The 17,300-nt window shown below is 43.6% G+C and overlaps 1 protein-coding gene across 2 annotated transcripts in view; it reads right to left on the bottom strand.

The window, feature by feature from the left end:
* TRAM2 (translocation associated membrane protein 2) overlaps positions 1–17,300 on the bottom strand; it is a 94,671-nt gene that overhangs the window by 43,101 nt on the left and 34,270 nt on the right. The window contains exons 2-3 of one of the 2 annotated variants that reach the window (XM_006170436.2): positions 16,608–16,642; positions 3,618–3,681 (exon numbers count right to left, since the gene is read on the bottom strand). In XM_006170436.2, the coding sequence (XP_006170498.2) occupies positions 3,618–3,681; positions 16,608–16,642 (99 nt within the window). The remainder of the gene's footprint in view (positions 1–3,617; positions 3,682–16,607; positions 16,643–17,300) is intronic. The other variant, XM_006170435.2, reaches the window with a different exon arrangement.

Below are 17,300 nucleotides of genomic sequence, written 5' to 3'. Positions count from 1 at the left end.
TTTGTATGCTGGGATGATGCTTAAGGAAAGAATGTAAATTAAGTTACAAAAAAAAAAAGTTTCAGGAAAAAAAAATCCATTCAATGACCACAGTAAGATATATAGCCCCAGCTAGGTGCTACTTTATAGGATGCCTAAAGTTAGACTCATGTTCATGGAAATGTATATATCAGCTGTGTTTGCTATGAAAATATTTAGATTAATTAAGATCTTTAGTAATTCAATAAAAAATGGGGGGAAAACAGTATAGAAAGTAAACTTAGATACCAGAGACAGTGTGGGAAGAGAGTGGGAGATGGCAGAGGGTAAGAGATAGGGAATCAAGGATGGGGGGAAAAAAAAGCAAAACATACAGAAAACAAGAAATGGAAAATTATTTGTTGACAATAACATGTATGTTGATGTGCTTGATCAAGACAATATACAGTGTACTCTGGATAGAAAATCTCATTTTGTATGCTGTAATGATGTACAGTGAATGAATACAAATAAATAAATTTAAATAAGACATTAAAAATATGAGATAGATACTGTCAGAGAAGAAACACGATTTTTTTTTAAGTAACAAATAATTTTTACTCATTTCACATATAGCTAAGCGAGCTAGGTTGAATAATCTTTATTATTTTGTATCCACTCAATCACAGAATATTTATAATGAATGTATGAACATATAATTCAACCTATGCAATATTAAGAATATTTCTGTAAATATTTTAGATGAGAGACTACTGAATTAGAAATTCAATTTTTAGAGTAAAAACATTAGAAATCTTTATATTATACTAAAAGAAATTCAAAGATCATACTTTTGAAATCAAGCCTTATATCAGCAAACTCTCAAAGATTTCTATGTGATATTCATGAATCTATAACATGCTATAAAAATGCTTATAGCAAGAAAACCTTAAAATGAGACAAACACATGGAAAATATATTAGAAAAATAGTTGAGTGATTTACTTTCCTGAAATCCTCTTCAGCAAATATAGCCATAGAAAAGTAGCAATTGGCAATAAGAGTTCCATTTTTTTTCTTATTTCTGAGAGTTCCATTTTTTTTTTCTTTTTTTTGGAGAGGTTTTCGCTATAGGGCGTGTGCGCTCACCAGACAGACAGAGAGAGACATAGAGACAGAAAGCGAGAAATCACCCTCCAGGGAGGATGGTCACGCTGCAATCCCTTCTCCTCCATTCTCTTCTTGGGATCTTGGGCACGCACGTACATGGGCCCACCGTGAGTTTTAAGCCACTGGGTCCAGGACGCAAACCGCGGCCGACTACATGGGAGTCCAGCGACATAGCCATTATGCTAACTGCTGGTTCCCCAAGTTCCATTTTTTTTTTTTTTAATGTGTGGAAACGATTATTAATAATTACACATTGCTTCCTGGTAAGCAAGTTAAACTAGCCTTTTTGAGTGCTTTTGGAGGTCCCCTTTGCACTAGCCTGCTATAAAAGTTTATTCATTAAAAAAAAAAAAAACGCTCCAAAAAATAAATTAATTAACCAATCACAAAAGGATATAAACTATATGATTTCACACTTTTATAAGATACTGAGAGTAGTCAGTTTCAGAGACAGAAAGTACAATGCTGGTTGTCAGGGTCTTGAGGGAGGGGTGAATGGGGAGCTGGTGTTTGAGGGGTGCAGAGTTTCAGTTCTGCAAGACAAAGAGTTCTAGAGATGGGTGGTAGTGATGGTAAGACAACAATGTGAGTATACTTAATGCTACTAAATAGCACACTTAAAAAGGATTAAGATGGTAAATTGTATGTTATGAATGTTTTACCACAATTCAAAAAAAACCTGAAAAAATATCAGTATACCCTCAGTACAGCTGGTTCTAATTATCTCAGATTTTAGGATTTCCAATGTTAATCAGTTTAATGATAACCCACAGTCCTTGGATTTTCAAGAGATTGGACAACATGCACCTGAATCGGACCTCGGGCCCTTGCGCAGAGCAACACAATCCACTGTGCCCACCAGCACTGCTGTATGCCACTGGATGCACAGGCATTTTGCCGTACCCTAACAACCCGTGCTGGCCATGGTTTTCCTGGGGCACTGATGGCAGAGAGACACTCTCTAGTCTTCTTGGATGACAAGGTATTTTCTTCCTCTTTTGACAGTGTCCCTCCGTTTGACTCAGATGGAGAAACTGTTAGTTGGCTGCTCCAGAAACATGGTATCCACAAGAGCCTGGCCATAGTGACTTCAGGGGACAGGTGGGTCCAGGAAGGATCATGGCCACAGGCCCAGAGATTTGCCCTAGGATCCCTTAGTAGTGGTGGAGACAGAAAAAGAAAAGACTCTCACCTTGAAGTCAAGACACTTCACCTTTCTACTACAGAATGAAATGGATAGAACTAGAGTCAGCAAACAAAGTTTCTCACTTTGCTCATCCAGAGAGTACCCAGGCCTTAGTTACTGAGAACATAGAGGTACCTGGTTCCTAGTGATGGGACCCAAGAACTGCAAGCCTACAGACCCATGGCCTGAGGGCTAGACCTGCACTATAGATGTACTGGTTGGACCCACACAATGCTGGCCTGCACAGTGATTGCAAAGTTTCTTTTTTTTTTTTTATTTTTATTTTTGCTAGAGGGTGTGTGTGCTCCCAAGACAGAGAGAAGAAGGGAGAAGAGAAAGCGCCTCCCCATAGAAATGGTCATGCTGCCATCCTTTCTCCTTCACTTCTCCCTCCTTTTACAATTTTGGTCATGCATGCATATGTGCCTGATGTGTTTCTCAAGCTACTGGGCCTGGGACTCAAACCATATGGTTGGCCATGTGGGATCCCACTGCCTTAATCACCTGGCCATAGAACCAGCCCAAGAAATTTCTAAATTAGTTACCAACATCTAAAAATCAGGATATTTTGACCCAAAGGGAAATCTCTTCCAATTCACTTGAGGGGAAAATGGAAGCTCTGAGCCACGCTGGGTTTACCCTGTATGAAAACTGGTTGGAAGCAACCAACAGCTACCTCTTTTGATGGATCCTCTCCCCAGTGACTCATTATATGCCTCACCTTCCTGCTCCTTGACTTGTAGTCCCAGGATGGACTGCAAACAACTTGTGCTAGCGAGGCTCCCTGCGAGCTCTTGGAAACACTCTGTGACCACACGCCAGCTCACCAGGCAGCAGCTCCACTCAGTGGGCCTCACAACAGTGTCATGTCAAGATGCAGGTCTGGGCCTGGGGTTTACTCCTTGACCCCAATGCAATACAACTGCCCCTCAACCATGTTTCCAGGCACCATCAAAACGCAATACGCTGTTCACCCTCCTCGTTGGAAATTTTAAAAAGGAAGCGATGCTCTTGAGGGTGGGTCAACAGTCATGTCACGCCTGCCTCCTTAGAAGTCAACACTACATGCTTCAGGGAAGATAGCAGAGACCCCCACACAGAGCACCTCACGGTGCAGCACCTTTCTCTGGATGGCCACAGCTGGAGGACAGAGGGAAGCTTCTGGCTGCTATCTGTATTTGCTATCTCGACAGTGGAGGGATGCTGGAGGCCAAGCTGGATATCTAAGAAGGTTACACATGCATGGGGGGAATCCTTCAGGGTTGACAGGACTAGGGGAAGATTGAGACCAGTGCTCCTCTTACCTGCGGAAGGCACGCTAACATTATACTGAGGTAAAATAAATAGGAAGGCAGTCTTGGCTGTGACCTGTAAAACAAAGGAAAAAGGTTCCAGTTTAACTTCTTGGCCACATCAAAACAAAAAAAGCATGTAGAGCCTCCTACCAGTCCCCAGGGCCCATTTCTTTTATACCGCAGTCCCACAAATCTCACTAATGAAGAGCTTTACCCAATGCACAGTTAGAACCAGTTTCTGTTCCACTTTTCTTAAATGACATCCCTCCTGATACCTTCCCTAAAACAAAATCCGAGGCCCCAGGTGGTCCCTAACTTGTACTCACTGCAGACAGAATGAAACACACTGCCCAGCAGGCTGAGCACGCACCAGCAAAGGCTACCGATGTGTCTGCTGTTCATTTCTTCCTTCATTTATGCATTTATCAAACTCGGTCTATGCAACCAGCACTGTGGAACAGGAAACTAGGAGACAGTGAGGTCATGGCCTTCAAGGAGCTTAAGACCAGGCTGGGGTGCACCCAGCACTTCAGGTTCCTGCACATTGGACAGCAGACTCGAAAGTCTCAACCTGAGCTTCAGAAACAGAGAAATCCAGCTGCTAATTTCACATCTACCCTACCCTACACCCACACCGCTAGTTTGTTTATTTCAAAAGCTATCTTTAAAATCCTAGTTGTGCTGTGAAAAACAAACAAACAAACAAACAAAAAACAACCTCTGGTTGCCACCTGATCACTAATGGCTAAATCAGGACTGTGACAGTTTAGCCAGGAGGAGAAATTATGAAATGTGGAGATTTGAGGCTTGAACCCAAGAACTGACTGCCTGAGTTCAATGCTGACTCTGCCATTTGCCAGTGGTATTACCACAAGCAGTCAATCTTAGACCCCGAACCTTGCCATAAATTCAGGGCTATCTGTAATACCTGCACTGGCATGGCTACTACAGACTAGGGTGAAGCTGGCTGGGCTGTTAGCATGGTTGAAAGCTCCCGGATGCTCCCGATGTACTACCCATTCTGTTCTGAGATACGCCAGGTGAGCAGGCCCAGAACCAGGCCTTTTCCAGAGACACTTCATCATTAACGTATTACCCATCCTCCTCTATACTCAGAAGTTTGAAAGAGGCCTATGTGTGTGCGCACACAAATACACCAGGTTGTGACCAAAGAAATGAGAGAACAGTGTGTGCAGTTTCAGATTCCCTATGTCACTTGACTCCTGACACGCCAGTCCTTCGTCTACCATCCAGTCCCTTCCATTATTTATTTTTAAAATTTTGTCAGAGGGCACATGCACTCACTTGGAGAAAGAGAGGGAGAGAAGATGAGAAAGCACCCCCTTGGTCAATGGTCATGTCACAATCTCTTCTCCTGTTTCTCCCTCCTTTTAAGATTTTGGGCATATACACACATACACCCAGTGTGTTTTGCAAGCTGCCAGGTCCTGGACTCAAACCATGCAGTCAGCCATGTGGAATCAGCTCATGTAATGACCAAGCCACCCTAGAACCTATTACTCTGGCCCTCAAGACTGTTTCTAGTGTTTCCAACCTACCTTCTAATCCAATTCCTACCCCCGCCCCTTTTTTGACAACAGTCAGGCTTGGTTCCAGTCAAAATGTTTTACTTGCTACTTCCTTTGGAGGTTTTAGACCCTTTTTTCTTTTCTCTTTACTCTTTTTTTTTTTTTTTTTTTTTGCTATAGGGCACATTCACTCATCAGAAAGAAAGAGAAAGAAAGTGAGAAATTTCCCCCAACCCCCACCCCCCGGGGGGAAGATCACTCCACAATCCCTTCTCCTCCATTCTCCTGATTGGGATTTTGGGCATGCACACACATATTATATCTGGCATGTTTTTCAAGCTGCCAGGTCTGGGCCTCAAACTGCAGTCGGTCATATGGGATCTGGTGCCTTAACCACCATGCCACCTGCTGATCCAGCGTTTTGTATCCTACTTCTCCTATACCCTCCAACACACCAAGTTCTGTTGACTAGAATCTCCTCATCCTTCTCAACCCAGCTCAACAGTACCCTGCTCCATGAAGCCTTCCCCGACAGCGCACAGGATGTGATCTCTCCCTCACCGGAAGCATGCTGCACTATCCCCCTCTGTATTCTCATTCCACATATTTGTTCGGCGTTTTCATTAGGCTGTCACCTCTGTGCAGAAAGGGACTGTGCTCTCATTCTTCCTCTGTGCTCTCATCCTTCCACATCTGCTGAGTCAAGCAACTAAACTACATAGATACAGCAGTGCTCAGTAACTGCTCACTGAATATGATTAAAAATAAAGAGGCGACTGTACTTGTCCCCACCCTATGAGAGCCACCTCTAGAGGCATCACTCAGGCTGTTTTCTGTCCCCAAGAGCCTTCGCCTTGAGACCTGTCCAACTGCTAAACCACTGGACCCAGCTCCACCACAAAGCCCCTCCTGCCCCAGCAGCTCTCCCTCTCTGAACTCCACTCACAGTGTCATCCTTGGCCCAACCACCTAACTCCCCATATTGCCTGCTATGACTCGTGAGAAGATAAACCGTGTCTTCTCAGATCAAAATCCCTCCAAGAGAAGATCAGAGGTAATGGAGGAAGTGGAATGAAGGGAAGAGAGATGAGAAATGTAAGCAAAGAAAACACGAGTGGTCTTCAAAAAGGTCATAGAATTGTATATTTATGTTACAAAAAAAATGCATGGATTTGTAACTTTTTTACAAAATAAACTCGGACTTTCATTCCATTATTCTATGAACTTTCTGAGATTTCCTCACATTTACCAAACACTCTCCACAGAAATCTCTCACTTGATTTCACTTGGGAAATGCACTTGTCTTTCAGGACCATGGGGTAGAGTGGGCCTCTGAGTGGCTATCTGGCATCTACTCCCTTTTCCTTATGGCACCTGGAAAACACCCAAGGGAAACACTCTCCCCAACCGTGTTTGGGCAGGTATATGGAGGTCCCTTGTGGTGACCACCCTACTCCTGGAAGAACGGGAACAGACTTCTCCCCAGGATGGAGCCCAACCAGTCAAACACCATCTCCTACACTTTAGATCTTGGAGGAAGTACTGATCAGAGTTCAACCCTGGCTATACATTAGAATCTCTGGAGGAACTTTTCAAATCTCTTGTGCCTGGGCTACTCTCCAGGCAATTAAACCAGACCTTTGGGGTATTGGCATTTCATCAAGCTCTCCAGAACATTCCAACTTGCAGACAAGTCTGAGAACTATTACATTTTCTTAGAAAATAAAGACCCACTGGGCATGTGTGCGTATGTACCCAAGATCCCGAGAGGAGAATGGAGGGAAGGGATTGCCGCGTGACCATCCCCCCTGGGGGGTGATTTCTCGCTTTCTGTCTCTATGTCTCTTTCTGTCTGTCTGGCGAGCACACGCGCCCTATAGCGAAAATCTCTCCCAAAAAGAAAAAAAAAAAAGAAAATAAAGACCCTGGTGTATGGGCTCTTCATATTCTTGCCCTTCCCCTGCATATACAGTCAAGGCTTGTTATTTGCAGTAGCTAAGTTCTGTGAAGTTACTGCAAACAGTGAGTTAGCGAATACTGAAACACTGCTCCTAGGAGAAACACAGAGTTCAGTTCCTATAAGCCTCTGGTCATGTTTTCATGTGTGCGTATGTACCCAAGATCCCGAGAGGAGAATGGAGGGAAGGGATTGCCGCGTGACCATCCCCCCTGGGGGGTGATTTCTCGCTTTCTGTCTCTATGTCTCTTTCTGTCTGTCTGGCGAGCACACGCGCCCTATAGCGAAAATCTCTCCCAAAAAGAAAAAAAAAAAAGAAAATAAAGACCCTGGTGTATGGGCTCTTCATATTCTTGCCCTTCCCCTGCATATACAGTCAAGGCTTGTTATTTGCAGTAGCTAAGTTCTGTGAAGTTACTGCAAACAGTGAGTTAGCGAATACTGAAACACTGCTCCTAGGAGAAACACAGAGTTCAGTTCCTATAAGCCTCTGGTCATGTTTTCATCAACAGATTGATACATAACTTTGTTTTATGAGTATTCTGTTTAAAGAAACCTTATTTAACATACACCATTGATTCTAACAATAAACCAACAACCAATAGCACCGTCACGCACACTTGAACAAAGCTTATCCAGTACATATATTTTCTCCATAAAGCACATTGCACCTTCTTTTAGCTTAGCAACACCAGCCAACACTGCAGCACTACAGCTGGGGGCCGTTCGAAACAGAGAGACCACCTGAAGAAAGCCCCCACATGTGGAAAACGTGGCACTAAACAGCTGCTGAAAAGGACGCTAGTTTATAGGATGAGACTGAGGAAAGGCGGCAGAGCTTCACCTTGCTCGACCTCGGCCGGAAAGTGTGTACTGGGTGACTCTAAGTTTTTGCCACTCTGTGCATGTCTATGAATGACCACGAAAATAGAATATTGATTTCAGGGTCACAAATAAACTTTAGCAAGTGAGCAAACACCCAAAAACAAAATCCAGGAGTAACCAGGACAGAATGTATTCCAAATGTCAGCTCCATGAGTGCCAGGAGGTCTTCTTTTTTAGCAGTTTTATTAAGGTATAAGTTACACACCACAGAATTTCATCCATGGCAAGTTTCAATCTCAAAGAGGTTTATCTTCATTATTTTTAAACTGTTCTCCTCCTTCACGGGCATATAAATTCTCGGAAAGTGGGGATCTTTGCCTTGATTATCTTTAATCCACAGCCTCCAACAAACTGCTAAGAACAGAGCAGCACTCAATAAACACTTGTTAAGTGAGCACAGGGATTAGGTACACGTACCCACCTGATCCTCAGTTCTGCGTCTGAGAATCAGACAGCTGAGTGCATTGCTGGTTTATCTCTCTATACCCACGTTTATACTCTCTCCCATGCACGTCCTCTCTCTCCTGGGTTGGTACTGTACACACAGTAGGTATTTCAGAAATACATATTTGATGAATTCATGTTGCAAATAGCTGCCATATTTAGTAACCACAATGAACACTTCACACACGTTTTCCTGAGCATGGCTCAGAGAGTATAGGATATAGGACCTCGATTAAGGCAAAAACACCAGATTCCAGTATTTTTCCACCCCTGCCAGTCTGGTATCAGCAGCAGAAAGATTCTAAACATGCATCTTTGTAAGCAGCCACATTTGCTCCCACTCTGCAAGAGCTCTGCCATATCTCTGCAAGATGGCATCAGTTTCCCCATTTTATAGATGAAGAAGCTAACCTGGGGCACAGAGAGGTAAAGTGTCTTCTAGAGACCTTACGACTAAAGGCAACACTCAACTTTAATTTATTTTTTTAATCTGCCATTAAAAAGAGAAAAAGAGAAAGAGAGTGAGAGAGAAAGAAAAGCGAAAAAAAGTAGAGGGATGGCCCACAATACCTTCTCCTCCATTTTCCTTTCAGGATTTTGGGCACACACATATATGTGCCCAGTGTGTTTCTCAAGCCATCAGGTCTAGGACTCGAACTACACAGCCAACCATGTGGGACCCAGCAGCCTTCACCACTATGATACTGGTTGCCCCCCATTGATTTAAAACAAACAAACAAACAAACAAATCAACTTGTTCCCAAAACAAATTTAGAATATACACAATATGGCACATATAATTGGATGGTAACAGAAAATGGAAAGAGAGAACAAAAACCAAAACACACACGCACAAAACACAAATAGAGAAGGCAAAAAAGAAGGAAAGAAGAAAGGGGACCAGCAGGTGGCATAATGGTTACGTTGCTGGACTCCCACCTAGTAAACCACAGTTCAATTCCCAGAACCATTGGCTTAAAATGAATGCCAGGCACGTGTACATGTATGCTCAAAATGGAGGAGAAGGGATTGTGGCGTGGCCATCCTCCCCAGGGGTGGGAGGGATGATTTCTTGCTTTCTGTCTCTCTGTCTCTCTCTGCTTCTCTGGTGAGTACACACACCCTATATGCCCTACAGCAAAAATTTCTCTAACAAAAAAGGAGGAAGGGATGAGGCTGATCCACAAAGTCCTACTCATTGACTAAAGGTAGCCAGATATTCGTCTTTAAACTTTTGCCCAGTCATCTGAAGGAGGAAGGTGTGATCAGCTACTAGATTTGCTACATTAGCTTAAAATAAATAAATAAATATATAAATAAATAGTCAAAAAGAGCAATCCTACTACTTCAAGAAAAAAATCACTCTCTGTATTTTAAAAGGTCCTTTGCCTCCCCCCCCCCGCCCCAAAATCTTACTCCATAACCCTTTTCTGACCCCAGAACAGGGACAAAACAACTAACAAGCCCCTCTCTGCAGAGCACTGGTTGGGTCTGTGTAGCACAGAGGGCTGAGAAACAGGAGCCTATTAAAAATGTCATTCCAATTATTTCTCATCCCTCTAAGACTGTTTATAGGAAACATTATTGAGTTTAATAGCATTTTAAATGCCAAGCTCAGTGGGTGAAAGGTTAAAAGTGACAGCGTGCTAATACATTAATGTGAAAGGAGAACACTAAATTATGTAAGAGGGTCACATCTCGTTCTCTCTCATGCACACACCACACACACACACAGCTTCATTAAATTTTTAACTAAAACAGGGCATCAAACACAAAAGCAGGGATGTTGAGCATGCTCGTGTAGCCGTAACAAAACCAAAACTGTTCCACATGCCATGCTCTGTTAGGGACACATGAACCTGAGAGCTCCTGGTGGCAACAAGAACCAAGGATGCCGGTGGACCAGCTGCCTTCCAGCCAAGCATAGCACATGTGGATTCCAGATCCCAGTCCACGCTAGGCCAGCTGGGTAATCTTGGGCAAAGGTATTTCATCTCTCTGGGTCCTGGTCCCCTCGTCCATTAAAAACAGTAACAACAACGACAGTTAATGTTATTGAGTGCTCACTCAGTGCCAGACATGTCCAAAAGGCTTTACATAAACGATCTCTCCAGTGACTCTATAAGGTAGATCCCAATATGGCTCCATTTAATGGATAAGCCTGAAAAGAATAAGGCCAATGAATGGTTAGAGAATGTCTTTCAAGCTCCACCCCACTCTCTGTTCTAAAAGGCTATCTTTTCCTGAATTCACTTATGTGTCAATGCCAAAAACACAGCCTTAAACTGACAACTTGCTGAGAGGACTTCCCAAACAGTCAGCCCTTGGTATCCATGGGGATCAGTTCCAGAACGCCCCAATGCATACCAAAATCCACAATGCGCAAATCCCTCATAGACAATGGTGTAGTATTTGAGATAACTTACACGTAGCCTCCCGGATAGTTTAAATAATCTCTAGACTACTATAATGCCTAAAACAATGTAAATGCTATGTAAACAGTTGTTAGACTATAGTGTTTAGGGAATGACCAAAAAAAAAATTTAAAAGTCTGCACATGTTCAGTACAGATGAACTCAAGTTTCATCTTTCTAATATCTTGTATTTTTTTCTTTTCTTTTCTTTTTTTTTTCCATTTACTATAGGGTACGTGCTCTGGCCAGAGACAGAAATAGAAAGTGAGAAATCACCCCCCAGGGGATGGCCACACCACAATCTGTTTTCCTCCATTCTCCTCTTGGGATTTTTGGGCATACATGCACACCAGACTGAGGCGTTTGGACTCAAACTGTGAAGTCGGCCATGTGGGGTACAGCTGCCTTAACCTCCATGCCACCTCTAGACTTCAAATATTTTCAGTGTGTGGTTGGTTGAATTGCAGATGTGAAATCTGTGGATACAAAGGGCCATCAGTGTACTATTGCTTCTCTACCCTGTGGAGATGAGGTCCAGGGATCGTCTGTGTCTGACAAAGGGAGAAAGTAAAGTCTGTCTATTAACCCACTGGCCTTCCAGCCACAGGCACTGAGCACGGCCCTGATCTGTTCTCCTTCTTTTGGCCCCAAAGGTAAAAGAGATGAACTGTGATGAGAGCAGTCTCATTGCTTCCCTTTAGGTTTTTTTTTTTTTTTTTTTTGGGGAGATTTTCGCAATAGGGTGCATGCGCTCACCAGACAGACAGAGACAGACATAGAGACAGAAAGCAAGAAATCACCCCCCAGGGGGGATGGTCACACCACAATCCCCTCTCCTCCATTCTCCTCTTGGGATCTTGGGCACGCACGCACACGCGCCCGGCGTGAGTTTTAAGCCACTGGGTCCAGGACGCGAACTGCGGTCGACTACGTGGGAGTCCAGCGACATAGCCATTACGCTAACTGCTGGTTCCCCTTCCCTTTAGGTTTTAAGTCCTTCGGGTTGGCTGATTCTGTTTTTTCCTGGCAGACATATCCAGACACTGGCACTTACTTGCCAGGGGCTGCACGAGCAACCCAGTCCCAAGGGCAGGTCAGGATCTGAGGGCCTTAGGTTCACAGAAGCAGCTTGCGCCAAAGTACTCTGTCCCAGAAAGACTGCTGCTCTCACCCAAGGAGCTGAAACATGGAGTCCCCCAAATGCCAGGGAGGATACTCGTTTTCTCTTCCTTAGAAGCACAGGATAAAGCCAACCACAAAGTCCTTTTGAGGCTGGAGAAGGAGGCACTTCAACCCAGCTCAGCCTGTTCTAAGGAAGCCAAATGGTCTCCAGCAGCTTTCCCAAAACTGATTTTGCATCTTTCTGCTGCAGCAGTGAATAGGAAAATTTCAGTCAGACAGGAAAACTTTAGAGAGTTACGCCCAAATGGTGAGGAAGAACTTCTTTTTTTCATTTCATTCTTCTTTTTTATTTTTTTTAATGAGGAAGAGTTTCTTTCATCCTTCTTCTTCTTCTTCTTCTTCTTCTTCTTCTTCTTCTTCTTCTTCTTCTTCTTCTTCTTCTTCTTCTTCTTCTTCTTCTTCTTCTTCTTCTTCTTCTTCTTCTTCTTCTTCTTCTTCTTCTTCTTCTTCTTCTTCTTCTTCTTCTTCTTCTTCTTCTTCTTCTTCTTCTTCTTCTTCTTCTTCTTCTTTTATGAAAGAATCTTTTAGCCTTTATTTCCTGGAGCATATGCACTCTGAGGTTCCTGCTTCAGGACAGCCCTCTGAGCCCACTGATCACCTGCACGTGTGCTGCATGTGGCCGGGACACCATGTACTCTGGTTTGCAGCTCCTGTGGTCAATAAACTCAGACCTAGCTACAACAGAGCTGCTTTTCAGTCTTGCTTTCTGAAAATCTCCGTTTTGGATGACCAGAGGCTGGTTGGGAGGGCCAAGTGCCTAAAATGCAGGAAGCAGAGGTCTGACAGTAGTTTTCTGTGTGGCTTTTAGCGAAGCTTTTAGAGATTCTGGTTTTTCTCACCTGAAAAACTGCCTTGATATGAGAATCAGGCAAAGCTAAACAAACATACACACAACAGACCTTTACAAGTCTGTGATCACAAAGCTGAATTGACTCACTATTAACTTTTATATTAGACATAAAAACGACACTGTATATTTACGAGAAAAACCTGTCATCAGAATAGCCATGATAAAATTATATCACTAGTTTTTTTTTTAAATATGCATCAGTCCAAAAGTCTGAACTTTATATTGGATTAAGAGGAATTTAGAAAGAGTCATATAAAGAATTTTTAGAATCTTTTAAGTTGGGCTTTTAAAAAGACATATAAAGCTCAAACTTGCCATGCTAGTGGAAACACCACCAAGTTGGGAAGTTAATTATTAGAAATCAGAGAGGTGGCCTACAGAAAGCCCTTCCCTACTTCCTTTATATCCAGAACTTACTTGTAACTTTTTAAATGCCCAGAGCATTTCTGTGAACTTATTTATTATGCCAGAAGATGCATGTGCTCACCTGAGAGAAAAAGAGAAAGCAGTACCCCTCCTCCCCAATTGAGCATGGTCATGCCACAATCCTCTTTTCTCCATTTCCTCATCCTATCAGGATTTTGGGCACACATGCACACATGCCAGGTATGTTTATCAGGCTACCAGGGCCAGGATTCAAACTACAGCTGACCATGCAGGATCCAGCTCCTTATGCACAGAGCTTAACCTCTGCGCTACAGGAATGGCCCCAGAATACTGCACATTTATGCGAGCTATGTTTGTAGAGACTGAACTCGACCTAATGTATGCCCTACAGGTAGCCTTACATGAAATACATGAAATTACATAAAATAAATGCAATCTTTCTCTGGAAGCCTTAATATACATACTCTCGTCTTCACCCCAAAAGGAGCCATGGATAGGGCTAATACTTATGTAATGTTCATTATTTGATTATGTAATTCACTCTTCTTCACACCCCTCCACCCAGCTAGTTTTTCTCCTTATTTGGACAGCACAGCATACTCAAGCCATTCCTCATAGAAGCTAAAAGCTAAAGAAAAATCAAGGATCGCTCATGCAAAATAATTTTAAAGAATATCAACTTTCTTAAGACATAATTCTCCTGCATCGTGTGGCAGAGTTCAGATCACTGGTTGCATGTGGATATTAGTAAAATGCAAACATCGGTCTGGACGAAATAATTTTCCTTTTGGCCAAAAACCACCTGTTCAGAAGCAACATCATCTTCAGATTAAATGAAAAATCAAAACAGAAAAAAGAAAGGACTATGGAATGTAGATTTGAGGCTGCTAGTGGTTTTTGGAGAGTTAAAATTAGGTAACATTTTAGACTTCACTGCAGGAAAGGAACCACCTCACCAACACATCAGTGTAGCTTTTTTTTTTTTTTTTTTTTTGAGAGATTTTCGCTATAGGGTGCGTGCGCTCGCCAGACAGACAGAGACAGACATAGAGACAGAAAGCGAGAAATCACCCCCCAGGGGGGATGGTCATGCCGCAATCCCTTCTCCTACATTCTCCTCTCGGGATCTTGGGCACGCACGCACACGCACCCAGCGTGAGTTTTAAGCCACCGAGTCCGGAACGCGAACCGCGGTCGACTACGTGGGAGTCCAGCGACATAGCCATTACGCTAACTGCTGGTTCCCACATCAGTGTAGTTTTCACTGTAGTTCTTAAAGATGCTTTGGCTCCATAAGGCAAGGAGCACAATGACAAAGGGTAATTCTAATCTTTACAGATGTGTCTGCACCAGTCAATCACTAATTGTCGGCAAGCACTAAGAGTGAGTGCCAGGGAGAATTATCCCCAGGGAACTTCTGGCATTTCCTGGTATTCGGGAAATAAAAGAAATATTCAAGAGCTCCACAGACCCAGGGTAGCCAGACCAGGCAGGGCTTAGGTACATTTGCCTTCATTTACTTGTCTGCACTTCAGGAAGGGAAGAGTCAGCAGACAGTGATTTGCTGCCACCATTTTTAATTATTCTCTACCATCTGGAATGTTTCCCACTCAGACATCACCATGCCAGCCCAGAGTTCTGACTGAAGAGCCAGGCATGAGGATAAGCGCTTGCAAGAAAATGAACCTCCAGTTCATGGGGATGGAGCAATGTGAAGTTGTCTCTAGGGGCCATAAAGCAGGACTGTCAGCAGGGCTGACACTGATTCTCACAGGAAGTTTTTGGATGCCTTTAGGTATTTGTGGAAAGGCATACAAAGTGAGGCCCTTCCCCAGGGTATGCACTGCCACCCATGTTTAAATGAAAAGAACTGAGAGCAGAAGAAAAGTATTTGAGCTCTGCTCACCCCAACTCTACTGAGGGGTGTGCTGGTGACAGAGATTAAGTGGTGGGTTCCATCAGTACCATTCTAGGAGCTTCAGAAGAAGTGGAGGTCAAACTGGGAGCTCTGCTGTGTCCATCTTGGTCCTGAATCATCTTTATTCTCTTCGAGTCTCTGTGTTAACAACAGCACATCCCACTCCCCTGGGAAATACATGACAGCATGCTCGGGGCTGACGTGAGTCCAGGGATATGAGTCTCCAAAGACCTGCCAAGGATCCCCTGCACAAGGGCACCTGAACATAGAACTTAATGAAGATGACGGGTTTAGGGTTGACCTAAACCGAGGTCAAGAGGGCTCATGACAACTACCCAGTCTTCACACATCCCTGTTCATCAGCAAATAACACTCACCAGGGGATATTCAGAATTCTCTTCAAAGTAAAGAGGGGAAAGAAAAAAAAAAAGAAAAAATTTAAAAGGCCAGAGTTCCCAGAAAAATGTGCTACAGAGGAGTACAAAATACAAACCTAACACCAAATGCATGGCCTCAAGCAAACACTACCCACAGCATGCCATAAAGCAGTTCCCTCATATCAAATAAACAAAGTCTAGGCAAAGGTCAATATTTAGATTAAATGCCATATTCCAAGATTTCACGTTCTCTCTCTTTTGGTCACACACGCACAGAGCTATATACATAACTATGAAAATCTCCCTATACTAACTTGAAAGTAGTATTTTAAATAATTTATCTAAAAAAAAATTTTTTTTTTCTCAGCCCATCACAGTCCCTTGGCACCCTACAAGTCTGGTCATGGCCTCCCACACAGTGAGGGCAGCTCAGGAAGAAAACCAAATATCAGACAGTGATGGTGGATTCCAATCCAAACTTATAGTCGGTCCCTGGAAGTTGATGGAAGGCATCAGGCATCCTAACTGAAGCTCAAGGTGCCGGACCTCCCTTACTGATGAATCTGGGCCTTGGAGCAAGGTATGGGAGGGGGTCCTCTGCCCAGTTCATTCAGCAACTCTGTATTAGGGAGATTCTTAAAGGGATAAGAACTGCTAGGGACACCAATGACTTTAAGCTTTCACCAAAAAGAACAATCTCTCTGCAAGATAATCACACAGTGAGGGGTGGGGGGAAGGGCAATGACACACAAAAGGGGAGGGAAAGAATCTCCCTGCCCAAAGGTAGGGATGGGAGGTATAGTTCTCTTCCTTTTGCTCTTCCAGCCATTGCTATGGTCCCCATTGGATACACCACTCTGAGGCAGGAACTAAGGCAATGGTCATGCAGAGGGCAGGTTAAAGAACTACCGGAATTTGGAGCCCAGTCAGACAAGTCAGTAGGCAAAAGATCTTTTACAACACAGTAAAATCTTCATTAGCAGAGGGAGCATACGGGTGGTTCAGGAAACCAGAGAGGCCCTTGACAGAGAGCAGGACTGGGACTGCCCAACTTACCCCAAAGAAAACTTGACCGTGAAGGGATGAACAGCCTAAAATGAGACAAGAAGGGCACTGTGGGTAGAGTGAACCACATGACATAAATTGAAAAATAGGAGGGAAACGTAATGGTTTGTGTGTGGCCGTGGATGAGGCTAGAAGGCTGGCCAGAAGCAGGTCTAATGAAGGGTCCTTTATGGCAACTACAAAAGGTGAACTTTATCCTAAATGTGAGAGGTAGCTACTTGATATATATATATATATATATTTTTTTTTTTTTTTGGAGAGGTTTTTTTTTGCGTGCGCTTGCCAGACAGACAGAGACATAGAGACAGAAAGCGAGAAATCACCCCCTGGGGGGATGGTCACGCCGCAATCCCTTCTCCTCCATTCTCCTCTTGGGATCTTGGGCACGCACACACACGCGCCCAGCATGAATTTTAAGCCACGGGGTCTGGGACATGAACCGTGGTTGACTACGTGGGAGTCCAGCGACATAGCCATTACGCTAACTGCTGGTTCCTGCTACTCGACATTTTTAAAGAGTGGCTAACAAGGTGATTTCCACTGCACAGAGCTAGTTCTGCTCAGGATGTAGAGAATGGGCTAGAGAAGGGGAGGTAAGCCAGACAACACGGAGACCACCTAGGGGATTACTACAAGAAGGAATAACACAGGCCTGGTACTTTTGGCCGGAACTGCCATCTTCCA

This window comes from Tupaia chinensis, unplaced genomic scaffold (assembly GCF_000334495.1).
Source record: "Tupaia chinensis unplaced genomic scaffold, TupChi_1.0 Scaffold148470_1, whole genome shotgun sequence".
In the NCBI taxonomy this organism is placed as follows: domain Eukaryota; kingdom Metazoa; phylum Chordata; class Mammalia; order Scandentia; family Tupaiidae; genus Tupaia; species Tupaia belangeri.
The sequence above is the reverse complement of the archived record's forward strand: the minus strand, read 5'-3'. Positions and strand labels throughout refer to the sequence as shown.